A 15053-nucleotide genomic window follows, 5' to 3' on the forward strand; every position below is an offset into this window, starting at 1 on the left:
CAATGCCTGACATAGATGAACTAAGGATTCTTTGTTGGTCATCTGTACATAGAAAAACTTTACCCTACTGTACTTTAGCAAATTTTCCAAACAGAAACATTCTTCCAATAATATCACATAATATTATTACATTTTATTCATTAATTTTTTTTTTTTTTTGCAAATTCAGTAATATTTCTTTTGGTTTGCCAGCAAATTGTTTTATCACTCTATTTCCTTAAAGGTGTCATCATGTTATGTTTGGACGGGTTAAGGGAATGCAGACAAGAAAAGGGGAGGTAGTCTTTCTGGAAGATGTCTTGGATGAAGCACGTGCAAGGATGCTGCATAATATGGCCAAAGCTGGAAGTAAGGCTTAACCATTTAAAGTGATTTGTCCTAAAATTCACAATATAACAGCCATCCATTAGTGGCTGGGACCCCAACTTATCTCAAGAATGTTCATCCTGTGTCCTTCATTTACATAGAGCTCCACACAGTCTCTCCTGCCTACTCAATGCACATGACAGGATGTGGTGAGGGAACTGCGTAATTGTGAAGGAAAGGGGGCTGGCACAGGAACACACAGGCTGTAGCTGCCCCTTTAGAGAGAGCCTAACTTGAATTTGTGGGAAAACCTCTTTAAAGATCAAATTCAACCACATAAATTGTTATCCTACTTGTTATGCTAGCAAACTATTACTCTCTCGGAACAATGTAGTTCGACTTCTGATTGTTCCAGGCCACATTTTAAATACTGTGGGTAGACAAAGCATGGAAAGTTCTTCATAGTGCCGTAGCTATCTAGATAAATAAATTAACAAAATTTTGTTTTCTATAGCAAGTAAAGCCACTGAAGATCCAGTGGATACCGCAGAAAAAATAGGCATTGCAGCTCTTATTATACAGGTACAGTATAGCCCCATTTAACCTCTTGGTTAACTTCCTGTTTAGGGCTAACTTTTCAAGTATTGTGTTTGGTATCTTTTCACCCTTGTATTGTCAAAAGCCATAACTTAAAAAAAAATAGCTGTAATAGAGCATACTTTTTGCAGATTGAGTTGAATTCTCTTTAATAATGGTCATTTTTGGGTAAGTAAAATGTCTAAGCTCCTATTAAAGAGAAGCTGCAATGCAGATTAACCCACCCAAAAGAAATGCTTCATTAACCTCTTGGCGCTCAGCGACTGATAAATCCGTCACTGAGCTCGGATGCTGGTTCAGCTTGTAATCAGAGTTGGACCAGCATCAGTATACACAGGGTGTCAGCTGAACCTAGCAACAGTAACACCCTTCAGGGGTTCTCTTCTTCCCCCACAATCGCCCAGCCCCATCCAAAAGTCTGAACACAACTAAAACTTATAGCCCCTTCCTTGCTAAAGGAGCATGGTTGACTCTTTTGCTCCAGAGATTTCAGACATTTTTCCCCTAGGGACCATTCACCCAGCCATTCTTTAGCTGTGGCTAAGAGCCTGAACATTGAACATTGCCACATTTCAGCCCATAGGCTGCTTGTCAGATAGCCCCCTATCAGACCCAGCCTCTGGGATTTAGATGCCTTAGGAAATTCTAAAGACAGACCTAGGTGCATCCAATGGGCTTCCAGCTGTACATCCATGAAGACACCCTTTAAATGGAACCTGTCACCTAGCTCCCCCATATCCCCATAGTGAATAGTGTACACATTCCCAAAGAGTTTTTATAGTAAAACTGGATTTTTCCTTAAAAAGACAAGTTGGATGAAAGTTTACCTTTCTGTATGCAGAGCTGTGCCCCTAGTCCCATGGGAGTGGCCAGTGAGGAGTTGGGCAGACAAGTATGACGTCCTGAGGGAGAAAGCGACGTGGGAAGGAAATATGGGGGACATGGTTTTTTTAAAATTTGAAATTAATGCATGACGGAGCAGTTTCTCGAGGGTGGGCGGGACCACTCCTCCCTGGCCACTCCCATGGGACTATGGACACAGCTCTGCATACAGAAAGGTAAGTCAGAAAAAGGACTCCTGATGACAGGTTCCCTTTAACTGTAACGTGGATAGCCAGCAGAGCTAGGTAAAACCCAACCGATGACTGCATCATTGAAAGACTTAACCTAACCACCAGTTACATGCTCCCACTCCTCTCCTTGTGCGCTGTTGCCTATCTGATGCTAGCACTATGCTATCTGGTTAGGAGAGGATTCAAGCCAGGATAGTGATCCTGGGAGAATCTTGCTCTGCTTTCACATCCTTATCAGTTTTCGGCAGAAGAACTTAATACGGTTGTCAATTACTTCGAGTTGCATCCTTATTGATGTCTTGCACTTTCTTCCAAATGTGTGAATTTGGCTCTTACGACTGATGTAATATATTTACATTTCCAAATCCTTTGATATTGTGAAACTGTCATCTAGGTTTGCAGTTTCAAATGCAAAAAATTGGACATTATACATGCACATGGGTAGTTGTGGGCTAGAAAACAAGGAATTATTGTAAATGGTACATATTCTCAATGAGTAAAAGGCTGAGGGGTACCACAAGATCAGTTTTGGGGCCCATTCTATTTAATCTCTTCATAAATCATTTATTGATGGTAGAGAGTAAAGTATCTGCCTTTGCAGAATTAAAATGAACTTGATTGTAAAATATTACAGAAATATTTGTATAAGTTGGCAACATGGTCAAGCACACCTAGGCTGCAAAAGTTGTAACACTTGATATACACAAAATGGTTTAGAACAAGAGAAATACCTCTTTCGATCTGAAATGTATAAATTAATTGACAACATGGCCGTGTCCCTAAAATTTGATATTATCCGGCACTGTACATGCTGCTTGGACAATGTTATGGACGTGGCCACTTCTATTGTAACTTCATTTTTGTTAATTTGGTTATAAATAAGGGTATTAAAGGGTTATTCACCATACCTGATTTAAACAGCTCAAGTATTGAGGGTTACCTGTCTTCCTTTACACTACAATACTGTTTCATCCCTTGATACTTTTATTCCAGGATTTTAAAGGCCCCCTTCAGGCAGATTACAGATTCAACTGGGATGAAGCACTTCAGAGTGTTGGAGACACAGGTGTCTTCCTACAGTATACACATGCACGATTGCAAAGGTTAGTAGGAAATATGTAAATTCATTATAAAATGTATCCATACCATACAATATACAATCCAAACCATACAATATAGTGGGAGATATCTGGTCCAGTAAGTCAGCACTTGTGCAATGTGGTTCTATTCAGTTTCCCGTAATTAATTAATAAATACAGGAGTCCACAATATGTACCATGGTCAGCTGTTGACCGTTCATGTTACTATTTATAAGCAATATCTGCTATAGATTTATATAGAAATTAGCATTTTACTTAGTCATTGTGCTTAGATCTATGACTAAATGCCCCTGCTTTATCATGATGGATTTTGCCTGTAGGTTTCCTTTAGGGCACGTTTTGGTTTTGTTTTGAAGCGCATTTCTTCAGTTGTGGAGAGGTGATTTGTCTAATTACATTACTGTAAACCCACCCAGTTCATGTCTTTTCACTCGTTAAATTAAACTGCACCTAAAACCAGCTTAAAACTTGCTTACAGCAGCTTAAAAGTTGTAACTGCAACATGTGACCGCACCCTGAGACAAATGTGAAAGGAGCCTTTTAACCCCTTCCCGACATTTGACGTAATAGTACTGCATCGCGGGAGGTGCGTTCCCGCAAAATGCAGTACTATTACGTCAAGCTTCTGGCGCCGGCTCCTGAACGGAGATTTCTCCGATCGCGGGTGTTAACCCCTAACCGCGGTGACCGCGGTGTCCTCCGATCGCAGCCCCGGGACTGCCGGTGCCCGGGGCGGCGCGATCCTCCTCCCGGTGCCGGGTCCCTGCCTTCTGACAGGACCCGGCTGTAAGACACTGGGCATGCGCAGCATGCTCAGTGTCTTACATTACACAGTGCAATACATCTGTATTGCACTGTGTAACCTGTAAAAAAGCTTGAACAAGTGATCAGAAGATCACTTGTTCAAGCTTAGATGTCATTACCTGTAAAAAAAAGTTAAAATAAATAAAGGTTTTTTACAGTAAAAATAAATAATAAAAGAAAGTGAAAGTCCCCCCCAAACACCACATTTCCCTGTACACAAGTAATAAAGTATAAAATACTCTAAATCACAAAAAAACCCCACTTATTTGGTATCGCCGCGTCCGTAACAATCTGTACAATAAATCCTAATCATAATTGGACCCGCTCGGTGAACGTGGTAAAAAAAAAAAAAACTTGCCAAAAATTAAAACTTTTTATCAAATTGCTTTACAAAAAATGTTTTAAAAAGTGATCCGAAAAAGTTACAAGCACCAAAATGATACCAATAAAAAGAGCAACTTGTCACACAAAAAATAAGCTTACAACCAGCTCCGTAAACCAAAAAATACTATAATTATGCCACTATAAAAATGGCAATACTAAAACAAATGCAATTTTTTCTATTCTAGTTTTCCTTCAATAAAATTGGACAAATAAAAATAAAACTATATAAATGAGGTATCACCGTAATCGTAGTGATCCGTAGATAATATATTATTGTTATGCTACAGTGAACACCCCCCCCCCCCCAAAAAAAAATGCTAAAAATCCAAAACAAGAATTGATGATTTTATTTTCCTCCACACGTAAAAAGTTAATAAAATTTCTTCAACAAGCTAAAAACCCACTAAAATTAAGTTTTTTTTACAGTGCATCTCATCTCGCAAAAAATAAGCCCTTATTTGTCTAAATTGCTTAAAAAATAAAGATTGTATAGCCTATTCCCAACAAGCGTTGTTATAGAACGGTGCGGCGAGTAGTGACTTTCCAACACCGGTCAGGGTAAGACGGCGGCTGTTCACTGATCGGGGTAAGACGGCTGCTGTTCCTCACAGCCATCCATCCTGCCCCATGGACCAGAAGGGTTACGTTTGCTGGTCGATTTGGTCCAGCCAAAAGCAGCAATATTCGTCACAATAGGCATCGCTAGGGTGAATAAGAGTAACACTTGGTGATAATTTCCCTACTAAAACGAAGATATGGTACAAAAGTGCTGGCTGTGCACATTGTTCAGATGATGCTGTACAACTCTTACGAGCTGCCGTATTATTTCTCCGTTTTCAAGAGGAAGATATTAGGAAACTAATATTGGGACAAGAAGGACGGGGCCCCAGTACCTCTGGTTTAGATGTTCCTGTGTTTTGCCAGGACAGCATTTTCCCGGTGCTGCTGCTTCTAATGATAGGACTCAATAAAGAGTCTGTTCCAAAAGAGGAGTTAGGATGGACACTACATACTACTAAGAAACCTGCGACACCTCCAGAGTGACAAAGGTTTAGTTGGTCCCCTGGTATATTCTACCTCCTTATACACTAGACATTCACAATTCACGCCGAACCTGTTGTGAATTAATTTCGGTAAAATGAATAATTGTAACAACTGTTATGTCCCGTTGCTCCCTATACCCCTCCATTATTTCATAAGGGGCGCCACATAACGGGCACTGAACTTTCCAGAAATAATTGAAATTTCCATCTTGGACTCCATTGCACATCATATTTGGAAACCACCTATATGTTCAAGATGCTCATTTCACCACGTGTATTACACTATACCACATATTACACCTTGCTATATTCCCCAAGGGTTTTACATTCAACAATTAGGGTCACTTTTCGGGTTTTCCTCTGTTTTGGTACCACTACGGCTCTCCAAATGTATCCTGACACATGTGAAGGATTTCTTACAAATTTGGCCTCTAAAAGACAAACATCCCTCTTTTCCTCTACTGTGCGCCCATAAAGCATTTTATATGCACATGTGGGGTACTTCTACACTCGGGAGAAATAGTTTTACACCTTTTTTGGGGTTATTTAATATATTATCCCTTGTGGCTTACATAAATTAGGGGTAAAGTGACATTTATAGGAAAATTTTCACCTTTTTAATGATTCGGGCCTAATTGGATCATTCACCTGTAGGGGCAAATACATATATTACACATTGCAAAATTCTCTAAGGGGTGTGCGTTCAAAAATTAGGGTCACTTTTCGGATTCTTCTCTGTTTTATACCACTAGGGTTCTCCAAATGCATGTCAAACATTTCTGTCAAATTTGGCTTCTAAAACATTTTATATATACATGTGGGGTACTTCTACACTTGAGAGAAATAGGTTTACACATTTTGAGGGGTTATTACATTTTTTTATCCCTTGTGGCTATATAAAATTAGGGGTACAATGACCTTTATAAGAAAATGTTCACCTTTTATCTATTTAAGTCCTAATTAAATCAAACACCTTTACGGACAAATACACATATTACACCTTGCTAAATTCTCTAAGGGGTGTGCTTTCCAAAATGGTGTCACTTGTTGGGGTTCCGCTCTGTTTTGGTACCACTAGGGCTCTCTAAATGCATCCTGACATATGTAAAGGATGTCTGTCAAATTTGGCTTCTAAAAGGCCAACGCCCCTCTTTCCCTTCTGAGCTTCACTGCGTACCCATACAACATTTTATTTGCATGTGTGGGGCAATTTTATTCTCGGGAGAAATGCTAGTACACATTTTTGGGGTTGTTTCATCTTTAATGCCTTATGGGATACAAAAATTAGCCGTAAAAGTGACTTTTTTGGGAAAATGTTCACCTTTTTCCTTTTAGGGACCTATTTGAAACAAACACCTGTAGGGGAAAATACACATATTACACCTTGCTGAATTCTCCAAAGGGTGCACTTTCCAAAATGGTGACACTTGTTCGGGTTCCCCTCTGTTTTGGTACCACTAGGGCTCTCCAAATGCATCCTGACACATGTAAAGGATGATTGTCAAATCTGGCTTCTAAAAGGCCAAAGCCCCTCTTTCCCTTCTGAGCCCTACTGTGTACCCATACAACACTTTATATGCAAAAGTGGTGCAGTTCTGTGCTTAGGAGAAATAGTTTTACATATTTCTGGGGGTTGTTTAATCTTTTATCCCTTGTGGCTTACAAAAATTTTGGGTAAAAGTGACTTTTTTGAGAAAATTTTCACCTTTTTACCCTTTTGGGGCCTAATTGAATCGAACACCTGTTGGGGAAAATACACAAATTACACGTTGCTAAACTCTCCAAGGGGTGTACTTTCCAAAATGGTGTCTCATGTTGGGGCTTTCCTCTGTTTTGGTACCATTATGGCTCTCCAAATGCATCCTGACACATGAAAACTTTTTCAGCCATATTTGCCCTGCAAAAACGAAACAACGCTCTTTCCATTCCAAGTGCCCCCCTGTGCCCGTACAGCAGGGTACAGTGACAAAATGGGTATTGGCATGCTCAAGAGGAATTGCCCTCAACATTGTAAAATGCATTTTCCTTTTTAAACCATTGTGAAGGTGCAAATTTTAGTGTTCTATGAATCTATAGTAAGATAAAATTACATTTCTCTAATTTCACTTTCATTTATCTTTCACGCTCATGAAACGCTCAAAGGGTTAACAAAATTCCCAAAGGTTGTTTTGAATATTTTGAGGGGTGTAGTTTCTAAAATGGTGTCATTTGTGGGGGGTTTCTGTCATGTGGGCCTTATAAAGTCACTTCTAACTAAACTGACCCTCCAAAAGTAGGTTTTGATGATTTTCGTGAAAATCTGAAAAATTGCACCTAAAGTTATAAGCCTCCTAACATCCTAAAAAAAGGAAAAGATGTTTGAAAAATGATGCCAAGTTAAAGCAGACATATGGAGAATGTTAGTTATCAAGTTATTTTAGTGATATGACCAACTTTCCAAAAAGTAGAAAATTTTGAATTTGGAAAACATTGTTTTTTTCAAAATTTTTGCCAAATTTCCATTTATTTCATAAATAAATACTAAATATATTGATTAAATTTCTCAACCAGCATGAAGTACAATGTGTCACGAAAAAACAATCTCAAAATCAACTGGATATGTTAAAGCGTTCCAAAGTTATAACCACTTAAATAGACACATGTCAGATTTTAAAAAATGGGCCGTGTCAGGAAGGTGAAAAGTGGCTTCAGCGTTAAGGGGTTAAAACATATAGCAAATGATGAGTGGAGTCATCTGCTTTACCTGTTATTGATAAGCCATGTTATGAACAGCTTGCTTACTATGTGGAGTACCAGAGGGGAAGAAGACTTCAACGTGTCCTGTCTGCAGGAGCCTTCTGCCATTGCCACATTGCAGCATCTTCTCAGGTAATTGCCATTCTTTATCTAGTCACACACTACATACAAGAGTCTATCTGTAACAAAACAAACTAAAGGAAAATGCATTATTTATGGCAAACAAGACAAAATATCAATGACAAAAATATCACATTATATCACATCAATAATTCATTAAAATATGGATATATTTTTCTCATTTGTGTCAGTGTAGGGGGGGGGATTAATTGTTGGTTTAGTTGCTGCTAGTGGGATGCCCAGAGCACTAAAAGTGATGACTCTTCTTATCCATTATACGGAAACCCAAAGTCTCATGACTGTTGAATCCAGTGTCCTGAGACGTTGTGATTTTTCCATAAGTAAACATCCTTACCAATGACAGCAACCTCCCCCCCCCCCCCCCACCCTTTTATAGCTCCCCCTTTTATGTAACCCCCTTCTGATACTCAGGTTATGTCGACCTGAGTTTAAGCCGCGGCACCTAATTTTACCACAAATAACTGGGTATAAGCTGTAGTATAAGTCTAGTGTGGGAAATGCAGCCACTATTCATTAATAAAATATGCAATTTTTTGCATAGAGAAGATGGAAAAGGAGTAGCCAGGAGCCGTGTCGGGGCGCCGGAGGGTGAGTATGTTTTTTTTTTTTTTTAATGTGCTAAGCAGACTGCGGGCTGGCTGTATACTGCAGGGGGCAGGCTGGCTGTATACTGCAGGGGGCAGGCTGGCTGTATACTGCAGGGGGCAGGCTGGCTGTATACTGCAGGGGGCAGGCTGGCTGTATACTGCAGGGGGCAGGCTGGCTGTATACTGCAGGGGGCAGGCTGGCTGTATACTGCAGGGGGCAGGCTGGCTGTATACTGCAGGGGGCAGGCTGGCTGTATACTGCAGGGGGCAGGCTGGCTGTATACTGCAGGGGGCAGGCTGGCTGTATACTGCAGGGGGCAGGCTGGCTGTATACCGCAGGGGGCAGGCTGGCTGTATACCGCCGGGGGGCTGTGACCTATGCATTTCCCACCCTCGGCTTATACTCGAGTCAATAGGTTTTCCCAGTTTTTGTTGGTAAAATTAGAGGTCTTGGCTTATACTCGGGTTGGCTTATACTCGAGTATATTTGCCCAGCATCAATTTCACAGACACAACTAAGGAAAAATCTGCTAGAAAATGATGATCATACAGTATGGCACATAATGAACAGAAATGGTATTACTTCATAGCTTGTTAAAAGGTTAGATACACATTAAGCAGATACTCACTTGAGTGTCAAGTAAGACATTTTACAGTTGTGATACAAGATTATGGGAAGATTCTCAGGTTGGCAGTTGCATGGGGAGGAATGGGGATATTAAGAATGCCATCTTCTTTTCAGGGCAGCGCAAACACTTTTAGTGCCGCCCCTTCCTCCCCTGCCGAGCCATCTTGCAGCTTCATGTGACTGGAGCTCAGCCCCTGTATACAGCGAGAGGCATGCAGGGAAGGTGTGATGTGCTTCCTCTCTGCCTGACTCTGTATACAGATCACTGATATATTTCCATGGCATTCTAATTCCCTATATCTTAAAAAAGAATAGTGGTGGATCAAGTCTCCAAATACGTTGATCAAGATGGCTCTAATGGGCTCGAGCACCCAGCAGAAAATGCTGGATGCACCCTTGGGTAAAGCATATCATTTAGTCGCCTCCATTGCTGTCACAGGTGGTTATTCTGGATATAAGTTGGTGGTCATAATAATAATGGGACTTAACATGGTGCATTTTATTGTATACTGATCTGTTTATTTCTTTGTATACAGATATGATGAAGTAATATACAAATCACTGAAGGAGCTTCAACCAAAATACTTGGTTGCTTACCTCATGGGCCTTGGGTAAGGTAGTTTTAGCATTACAAAATTGTGGTAAAGGTAATACCTTTCTCTTTTTTTTTTTGTTATGTTTACTCATGCCAGGGCAGGTTTAGTCACCTTGTTCGTAGCAGGGTGCCAACTAAATGTTACTCCTAAAGTGGTACTTTATGGGGATTCAGATAACACTTCTGTAAGGTGACATGGTCACATATAGTACAATGTTCAGGGTAACAGCCTCGTGGTCATGTACATACTATTAACTAATACTATCAGCTATGCTGCTGCACTTCATGTACCATAATTAAAACCCATTAAACCACTATAGTAAATTGGATATACAAAATACACCAAAAGAGCTCTAAGCACACTGCAAAATGCTGGAGTAAAATGCCTGACTTATGATGAATCTGCCCCAGAGACCTTCAGGCATACTGCAATCCAGGGAAATCTTGCAGATCTGTCTATAGGGAGATGTTTTTTGAGGTTTGTGGCCTATGGAGAATTTAGATGTAGAGTACTTACTATGTTTGCCCAGTAAACTATCAGAATATCTTGATCATTGCGGCAGGTCATCTCCTATCCATGCCGACATGCAGCGTGAGGGTGTCAGTGGTGGAACTACTAAACAGACATGTAATGTTCTCTTCAAAGGAAATCTACCAGCAAACATGACAAACCAGGGACACTTACCCATACATCCAGGCACAGTGACTATAGTAATCTTGTATTTATTATCCATGGCCGCCTCCTTTCTAAAATTGACTTTTAAGGGGGGCTTCCCTAGTCCCTCTGTAATCTGGCACCCTCCACCGAGGGTGAGACAGTGTAACAGCGTGGGGTCTATATGAACTCCTCACATCTTACTGTTTTTAGGAAAGTTCTTTGTCTTGATTTGTACTTGTTTTTAATTAACTATTTTCATAGATTTTTTTTTCATGTTATCACAGTTTGTTGGAATGTTGCATGAAGGTGGTTGTGTTTTCTAATTAAAAAGTTTATTTTTATATACATGGTAGGGTGTGTTTTCTGAAACAAATTATTTTGGGCCATTTAACTTTGTGCATTATATATTTATTAAACAAGTAATTTGTGTATGTTACAAAGTTGCATGATGGTGGTATGGACTGTCAACTGTTGATCCAGACAACAGCAATCAACCAGGTTGTCTGCTTTAAAAAAAAATATATAGCTCTTAGGGGTACCTTTTACTTTTTAATTTATTTAATTGTTATATTTTGTATGCTGTGACCGTCTTAAAATTTTAATTTCTGAAAAGCATATTTTTGGTTTAAATTTCAGTAATTTTGTGATGAGTTGACGTTAGCATATGACTATGAGGTATCTATAAGCTCGTTCTTCTTTTAAATTTAGGAGGCCCGAAGGAAATGATTTTTAGTTTGTGGCACTTTTTTGCCATCAAAGTACATTTTTATGTTTTTTTTTTTTTTTTTATACTTTGAATCAAAATTCCATGAAGGTGCCTTTGTCTTTAAGTGTCTGCTTTCAGAAAATATATGGTTTGTTGGGGTTTTGGTATAATTCTTTATGCTGTAATTGCGGTTTTAAAGGTACATTTCAAAACTATAAAAATTGCTTTGTCCAGTACACCGAAAAAATGTCCATAAATGCCTGGCAGGGAAAGGGTTAAAAGTTGTTTTTTAGAAGGAAGGAGGCCACAGATAACAAATTATGAGAAGATTACCACAGTCATGGTGCCTGGATCTATGAGTAATTGTCACTGGTTTACCATGCTTGATTTTGATGGTAGATTTCCTTAACATATTTGCTATGAACGAATGTATATCATGGGCACTGCCAGTAATGACGCAGCTCAGATGTACCAAGAAAGGAGAAAAGGATCACACTAAATATACCGTATATACTCGAGTATAAGCCGACCCGAGTATAAGCCGAGACCCCTAATTTTACCACCAAAAACTGGGAAAAACTATTGACTCGAGTATAAGCCGAGGGTGGGAAATGCATTGGTCAGACCCCCCCCCAGTATATAGCCAACCAGCCCCCTATAGTATACAGCTAGCCCAGCCTGCCCCCAGTAGTATACAGCCTGCCCCCAGTGGTATACAGCCTGCCCCCAGTATTAAAAAATTAGAAACTTATATACTCACCCTCCGGTGGCCCCGATGTGCAGCGCAGCTCCCCCGATGTCCGCGCCGCTTGTCTTCAGGCTTCCGCGCCCGTCTTCTTTCTTCTGCTGGGCGCCGCAATTGCTCTCTCCCTGCCGGCGCCTAGTATGACGCGCCGCTGTTGACGTCATACTAGGCACGCCCAGGGGAAAGACATGGCGGCGCCCAGCAGAAGAAAGAAGACGGGCGCGGAAGCAAGAAGAGGAGCCGCGCAGCCATCGGGGGAGCATCGCTGCACATCGGGGCCACTGGAGGGTGAGTATATAAGTTTATTATTTTTTAAGTATTTTTTACTTAAAGAATGTAAGTAAGTGACTCCAGTATAAGCCGAGGGGACATTATTCAGCACAATTTTTGTGCTGAAAAACTTGGCTTATACACGAGTATATACAGTACTCACACCAGGACTATTATGTATTATTTATTACATCCTATACTCCTGTTGTGTGCACATTCCAGTGTTGGAGCACAAGGGCACATGGCACTGTCCATGATAATATCACGTCAAATTTTTTCCAGGAAGAAAAGAAGTTTGCATTGCGCAAAGTAAATAAAGTTATGACAAATAGCTTAAAGTCATGACAAATTAGCTTAGAAAAAATAATAAGGACATCCGAATCTCTCTGTAGGGCAGACAAAGAATTTTGGACATAAACCATAAATTAACATGCAAATAATAGTTTTTTATTTGCTTGCATACACTAAAACCTGTATCTTATGTTTTTAGCCATTTAGCTAATGTAGCACATCACTCTCTACAAGTTAAAGGCAGCACCCCGGAAGTTGCGCATGTAAGTACTGAAATGGTGTGCCATCACATATTACATGGTTTACATATTAACCTTGCTGCATGGGGACTTGTTTTTTGCATAATAAATTGTACTTGATACTGACCATAATTAACAATACATCCTATGTATTGGGATATATATTAAATAAACCAAAAAATGCATTTTTTTCTAGTTGGTTTTGCTTTTATCCTTTCACTGTGTGTTCCAAATGACACTTCTTCTTTAATCTTTAGATTGGTACAATCATGGAGAATTTATATAGGTTTTTTTTAAGGTTTTACTAGATTTAAAAAAAAATGAAAACCTTTTGAAAAAAAATTAATTTCTTTGTTTCCTCATATTCTGATGCTAAAAAAATGTTCATACTTTGGTGTAGGAGTCGTAAGGTGTAATTTTATTTGCAGGGTGAGATAACCTTTTTATTGCTACGGTTTTGTGCGCTAAAGACCTTTCTATCATTTTTGTAGTACATTTTTTATGCAATGCAAAGTGGTGAAAAATTGGCATGTCGGCCCTTTGGGTGCTATTTTCTGTTGCAGGGTTCACCACAGGGACAGGACAGTTTTTATATTTGGTTAGATTGAAAGTGGCAATATCTTAGATGTTTAGGATTTTATTTGTTAATTTTTATATCAGTACTTGGTAAAGCGGGTGGCTGGAATTTTTTTTTCTGTCTTTTTACTTTATTTTTTTTTCTGTAATTTGCAGTCCCACTTGATGGTCTGATCTTTCCTACCAGTTGTAGTATACAGCTGTATTGCAGTGTATGGCTAGTTTGCTGATGATCTTTTGCTTCTTCTGCTTCTTGTGTTACATTCTGCCAGTGGCAGACTGTAACAGATCTCCAGAAATGACAAGCCCTGGAGTGTTGCCTTGATTCCAGGTTGTCATGGAGACGGATCGTCGCCACACGATGACACAACCATGGGTGACGATCACTTCCTAGATGGCGGCGTACACATGCCTCTGGAATTTAACTGCTGCCAGCGCTTTTTGTTGCAATATGTATGGCTAAGCCCTCTCCATACTCCCTTAACAGCATATCATTACATTGTGTTAAGGGGTTGACTAGCAGCTTGTCTTCACATTGTTTAGATTTGGTCGATCACATATTTTGTTGCATTTGTTAGGGTTTAATATGAATACTTTTGTTTTCACAGGCCCGGCTTCACTTCTTTAACACTATACGGGTAGTTCTGGCTAGTGGAATGCAACTTCTTGGAATTACGCCAGTTGATAAAATGTAAAGAAAAGCAACCAACATTATCTTTATAATTAATCTAAATATGATGTCTATGATTTTAAAGACTCTGATATTTCTTCAACAAACTATTGTTTTGGACACTGTGAAAAGTAATGAATATTCTTGAAGCTGTTCCTGGAAGAAACTCAACTACATCAACATAAAGAGTATTGTCCATGTACAGAAAATTATCTGAATTAAAACAGATGGCCCATACCATGTGTGCCACTGTGCCATAGCTAAATCGCACAAGCTAAAGTTTGCAAATTAAGTTTTACAGGATCAGAAAAAGGAAAATGATGTCTCCTGTATAATCTTAAAGAGGGCATGTCCTATAGATAATTGCCCAATTTTTAGGAAACCTTGTGACATAACTAGGGATAATTGCCAAAGCAGTGATCACAGTAGGAAGAAATGGCCAACTACAGATAGTGCTGTTCCAAAATAAGATTTATTACAATCCCTTCTGCAATAGAGTAAGAAATGTGTGTATAGGCAATCCCCTGGTACATACAGGATAGGTTATGTTGTAAAGTTGAAATTTTATGTATATTGGAAGATTTTGTAAGTATAACTCTTTACAACATATTTTCTATGTCCCTATTGCAATATAATTTTGAGTTGTCTAGGGAACAAGAATTAAGAATAACACTGAATAACTCTTATGTTGAGGATTGCAGCCTTGGACCAAAGTTCAGTGAGTTACCAGCATCCAGAAAGCTTCACCGGAAGTCCAGTGGGCAGAAAGGTCAATTTGTAACTTGGGGTTGTCTGTAAGTCAGCTGACCTTATTCGGGGGCTGCCTGTATAGGCAATAAGAACAATAACCTTTTATTCATTGAAGTTGAACAACTGCATAGAAACATTAAAAAGTACCACATTA

General features: G+C 39.5%; 1 protein-coding gene across 1 annotated transcript in view; it reads left to right on the plus strand.

Moving 5' to 3' along the window:
- The window catches only part of RARS2 (arginyl-tRNA synthetase 2, mitochondrial), a 39759-nt gene extending 24706 nt beyond the window's left edge, over window positions 1–15053 (plus strand). The window contains exons 14-20 of the mRNA XM_072141985.1: window positions 224–348; window positions 821–888; window positions 2970–3079; window positions 8080–8175; window positions 9936–10010; window positions 12864–12927; window positions 14088–15053. Of these exons, the coding sequence (XP_071998086.1) occupies window positions 224–348; window positions 821–888; window positions 2970–3079; window positions 8080–8175; window positions 9936–10010; window positions 12864–12927; window positions 14088–14174 (625 nt within the window). The 3' untranslated portion in view covers window positions 14175–15053. The remainder of the gene's footprint in view (window positions 1–223; window positions 349–820; window positions 889–2969; window positions 3080–8079; window positions 8176–9935; window positions 10011–12863; window positions 12928–14087) is intronic.

This window comes from Engystomops pustulosus, chromosome 3, assembly GCF_040894005.1.
Source record: "Engystomops pustulosus chromosome 3, aEngPut4.maternal, whole genome shotgun sequence".
NCBI classification, from domain to species: domain Eukaryota; kingdom Metazoa; phylum Chordata; class Amphibia; order Anura; family Leptodactylidae; genus Engystomops; species Engystomops pustulosus.